Source organism: Haemaphysalis longicornis, unplaced genomic scaffold (assembly GCF_048455015.1).
Source record: "Haemaphysalis longicornis isolate Haplotype H1 unplaced genomic scaffold, Haemaphysalis longicornis Haplotype H1 scaffold_4, whole genome shotgun sequence".
NCBI lineage: Eukaryota > Metazoa > Arthropoda > Arachnida > Ixodida > Ixodidae > Haemaphysalis > Haemaphysalis longicornis.
Genome location: NW_027526361.1, coordinates 191,371,927 through 191,376,743, shown reverse-complemented (window position 1 = coordinate 191,376,743; position 4,817 = coordinate 191,371,927). Strand labels below are relative to the sequence as shown.

Sequence of the window (4,817 nt, the reverse complement as noted above, 5' to 3'; positions counted from 1 at the left end):
TCTTTTTTTTTCATTCGTATGAAAGGGGATGAACAAAAGCTGCCACACTTCAAGGCTGTTAATGCTATTCAGGTGACTGAAGTGGGAAACAGCGTCAGAATGGAGCTGGAGGGGCTCAAGAGTGGCTTGGAATTCCTTCTGCAAAACAGCTGCTCCATCGAGAGAATTGTAACGGACCGGCACAGTTCCATCCGAGCGTTCCTGAGAAAGGAGTACCCATCAGTGCTGCACCTGTTCGACTGCTGGCACATGGCAAAAGGCGAGCTTAACAAAGCCTTGCAAGAAGTTGTTGCAGCTTGCCCTCAGAACATAAATGTGTACTTAGCCTTGCTTGTATTTCAGGCGTCAAAAAGAAGCTGCTCGCTGCATCGAAATGCCGAGGGCTGGAAGTTTTGGCCAGTTGGGTGAAAGGCATTGTGAACCACATGTACTGGTCTGATGCATCCAGTGATGGCCACCCAGAGCAGATTTTGCCAAAGTGGTGCTCGCTCACAAACCACATAGTCAACATACACGAGCACGAGTTTCCCCTGTTTCCAGTGTGCTCCCATGGGGACCTTGCTGAAGAGCAGCGCGTTTGGCTGAATGAAGGTACCTAACATAGTAAAACAGAGTCATCTTTAAAAGTGTGTGATTGGACCAATGCTTTCACTTTAAAAGGTTCAGACGCCCATCGGAAGGTGACAGAGATTGTCCGGTCCCCTGCAATGAACAAGGTTGTTCCGCAAATTTCGACTGCACAGCAGACCTACAGCTGCGAGGCCTTCCACAGCCTCATGAACCAATTTGCCCCCAAGACATACCACTATAGCTATGGTGGAATGCAAGCAAGGTGAGTGGTTGCTAAATAACCAGTTTATTTTGTTGCATTTGGCAATGAAAGGGTATTGATTACACTGTCTTGTCTTTTTTTTCCAGGGTTGCAATTGCAGCCTTGCATTACAATGAGAATCGGGGGCGCAAGCAGGCAGAGACGGAGACTGGGGAGTTGAGATGGGCTGTGCGCTACCGGAAAGGCCAGCAGGGTGAAGCCAGCCTTACAGCGGTGAAAAAACCCCCAACCTATGGTAAATATAATCCTCAGCACTATTCTCAATATTGTAGGAGCCGTATATTTTCCTTTACGATTCGTGGAATAATAAATACCCAAGCTTTCTTGCAATCACTTTTTTTTGTATGTGTTTATGTGTCCACCACCGGTTGCGTATAAACAAAAACATTTAGAATAATATGTGGACTGGGTACCATAATGCCTGAAACTTCCTACTGAGCAAGCGTAATGCTTTCTAAGTTGTTTGTGTACAAAGTGCCGTAAGCTACTAATGCCACCAGCAGCAGTTTGCTTCACTGTAGTGTAGCTTAGATTTGCGCAATTTTGTTCCGTAGTAGGCATCGTTGTATAAGCAACATTTTTCCGCAGGCTATGTGCGTGCACTACTTCAGCGCACGTTGGACGTCTGCACTGAACACAAAACCTACAAAGAAGCCTTTGATGCCAGTGGAGGCCCCAGCGTTCCTCCACCTTGTGTTGCTGCTGAGAAAGCACGGCCTTCGAAGGAGGATGTGGTCAAGCAGCAGGCTCATCGCTCCAGGTTCAACAAGTAAGGTGAGTTGCACTTTACTGCCGTGGTATTCAGCATGGTGGGGATGAGTTAATTGTGTAACAGGAATAAAGCAGAACCAGCAGGTTTGGCATGGTGTGGGGCATTGTTTAGATCAATGCATTGTGAAGGCCTTTTGGAAGGAAATTTTGTCACATAAAGCAATCAGAGGTAGCAGTATCACGGCCACTCGATTGCGCGCACTAGGTGCGGCCTGCTACATCGCGTGGCGAACAAAAGGCGGAGTCGTGAAGCAAAAGTCTCGTACCAGTGGCGCCCCCTCCGAAAGCTGCCACTTTTTTCGAGAGGGCGCCACTGGTACGGCACAGCTCTCCCGGCTCTCCCTCCCAGAAGGCACCGCGAATTAGTACAGGATGAGTTTTTTGTGTGCGTCAGAGAAATTCTACACCTCACGTTCACGCCCTTTGACCATACACGTGGCAGTATAAATGGTATAAACGCGTCGAGATCCTTTTCGTGTGGTGCGCGGCGCTATGCCGCGCAACTATTGTGCGTCGCTGTTTGGCACAAACGCAAGGAAAGGACCCACTGATGCGGTCCACGAGTTTCTGTGCAATGTAGAGCATCGTAAAGCATGCCTAAAGAACTTTTTCGAAGGGATAACTGGAAAAGGAAGCATGTGGCAGCCAAATGACAGGTTATTGGTTTGTTCACGTCATTTCATTGACAGTGACTATAAGAAGTCCACAAAGCTCAAGATATTGCTTCCAACAACTGTTCTGACTGTTTTCCTGAATTATCCAGTGTACATGTGCAAAGAAAATGAGCAGCAGCGATGTCGGAAGCGACGTCGGAGCAGTGATTGTGTTGTTGGTGCAGTGAAAGGAGCAACAGCCGGGAAACAGCAATACCGGCTTCGGCCTCATTTTCTCCTGAGTGCGACGAGCAGCAAGAATTTGTTATGGAGACGCCAGTGCAAATTTTATGCGAAACTATCTCTGGAACTATGTCGCGTCAATGAAATGCAAACCGCTGCACGAAGCACGCAGAACCAGTGGCTCCTCCCGCGCGTGCTTGTCTCGTAGCAGTGGCGCAGAGAACTAGGCTCGTCACGCCGGTTTCGGGCGACGTTGCAGGCCGCACCTTGTGTGCGCAATCGAGCGGCCATGGCAGTATACTGCCGGCCGTCTACATTGCAAGCAACCTAACTTCACCGGCACTGATGTTGGTCCCCTGCTTTTTCTTTTTTCTTTTAAATGCAGTCACGTGCCTGGACCTCCATGGAGCAGTAGCAGCACAAAGCCCGGGCCACTATGGTGGATGGTTGCGGAGCAAGACAAGCCAAATATGAAAATGAGTTGGAGTTCATCATTCATGCTGACGTGGTAGCAGCATGCGCCCTTCAGACTATCGGCATACTTTGCCCTGTAAATGTTGTATCCGTGGCCCATCTACGTTGTTTGCATTTGGCCACGCAATAGGGTAGTGCCAATTGAACCAACAATCAGCCAATGTGAGGATGTGTGGTAGTGTGCCAAAATTGGCAAGATGCCGTGTGTCGCTTGCTTCATAGCCTGAAGCTGCCTTCATAGCAGAGCATGTACACGAATTGACCTGTTGTGTGCAAGTCATGCAGCAAACAGTCTAAGGCCATTCCCACTACCTTGCTGTTTGGGTAAATTGTGATTGTTGTGCTGTCATGGGAAATTTGGATGCTTGGGTCCTGCTGTTTCCTTTTTCCACGTTCCAAGTTCAACTTCTGAAAGTCATTAGCGGGCTACAGTGCCAGGTTTTTCTGTACATATCATTGTGTAAAACAAATATGTCATTCCAATTGGCTTGTACCTAAGTGCTACTGTTTTGTTTTTAGTTACGTGCAATGAATTGTGTGTAGTGTAAGACAGTGGCCTGTAGAAGGGCTTGTGTAGGTCTATTTATAACTTATTTTTCGAGACTATTATTTTTCTGTGTGCAGTGGTATTCGAAGTTATCCAAGGTAACTCACAGGGTGGGAAAAGCTGTGCCATTGGCGCCATTGAGCGCCAAACTAGTTTACCTGCCCCATATTGTGCCAAGAGAGAGAGAGAGAGAGAACTGTATTCTCTATAGAGCCCTAGTCCGGGCCGTCGTGCCATAGTCTCTTCATTAGGAGACGGCTGGTTTGTAGAACTACCAGAGGTCCGCACTAACATGAAGGCAGTGGGCCGCCAAAAGTTCTTGCGTCGATTTGGCATCCACGCCAGGACCCTCGTTCAACCAGTCCTCCCAGGAAGCGATGCGGGAAAGCAGGTGTGATGGTAGGTCTGGCGGATGGCACTCCCAGTAAAGGTGTCGCACTGATGGGTAGGAAGGGCAGTTGGGTGTAGAGCAAGTGGGAAGCGAGAGGATGCCATGTATGTAGTGGATACGGGATGGAGTGATAAGAGAGGAGGTCTGTGCTTTCCTGACCACAGACGCGGCTTCACGGGAGAGGGTGAGGTGGGGGAACGGGAAACACTGCCTGCTTTAGCGTAGCGCGCAGAGATGCTGTCGGTGTGCCTGATGAATCTTTTGAGTGCCAGGGTGGTACACATTTGGCCACAACATGGATGGACTCGGGGAGAGTAATCGGGTAAGCGTGTGTGCTCGCATTGCCGTCCAAGTTGGCGTGGCCGGGTACCCATACCAGCGTTATCTTGTGGGGAGGATGGGCGCGAAGGGTGCAGTTTAAGGTGTGTATTGTGCTAAACTTGCTTATCAGTGCTGTCCTGCGCCACAGAGCCCAAATGGAGTGACGAGATACGACTGCTGTGATGCTCCATGCCTGAAAATGGGGCTGAAATAGTGTGTTTTCGTTTTCAATGTGGTAATGTTTTGTTTCATAACCGAGGTCTCGGGAATCGAACGCAGAACCCCTACGCCAAGAGACTGGCCACCTAACCAACTGCTGCTGGTTAATGCGGACTTCCACTGCTCATTGGCTGGGGTGGAGATAATGGAAACTGCTGCTGTGTTCGGGCAAGCCCAGATGGTGTGGTGCAGTGTGGGCATAATGGTGGTTACACGGTGGTTGACCTTTGCATGGTGTTCACACAAATGAAAGCCTAGAAAAATTGGTCGCTTTGCTCGTGCAAAAAAGGCTGGAAATTTCAGACGTTGACTATTTGTTAGACTGAATTGTGGCACAGAAATGTCGTACTTTCTGTATGTTTGGTGGTTGCATTTTTGTCTACCGCATTGAACACTTGCCGAAAAAAAAATGTATTATCCTGACAG

General features: G+C 48.8%; 1 protein-coding gene across 1 annotated transcript; it reads left to right on the top strand.

The window, feature by feature from the left end:
- Positions 1-700: 700 nt before the first annotated feature.
- LOC144180724 (uncharacterized) lies at positions 701-4,016 on the top strand. Its single transcript, XM_077709001.1, has 4 exons — positions 701-832; positions 919-1,067; positions 1,421-1,606; positions 2,825-4,016. The coding sequence occupies exons 1-3, from the start codon at positions 708-710 to the stop codon at positions 1,603-1,605; spliced, it is 459 nt and encodes a 152-aa protein (XP_077565127.1). The 5' UTR covers positions 701-707; the 3' UTR covers position 1,606; positions 2,825-4,016.
- The last annotated feature ends 801 nt before the right edge of the window (positions 4,017-4,817 follow it).

Bases quoted from the DNA above. Each gene is read 5' to 3' on its own strand.
- LOC144180724 (XM_077709001.1), top strand. From the start codon at position 708: ATGAACAAGGTTGTTCCGCAAATTTCGACTGCACAGCAGACCTACAGC. The intron at 833-918 runs GTGAGTGGTTGC...TTTTTTTTCCAG, and splicing joins TATGGTGGAATGCAAGCAAG to GGTTGCAATTGCAGCCTTGC. The intron at 1,068-1,420 runs GTAAATATAATC...ATTTTTCCGCAG, and splicing joins GAAAAAACCCCCAACCTATG to GCTATGTGCGTGCACTACTT.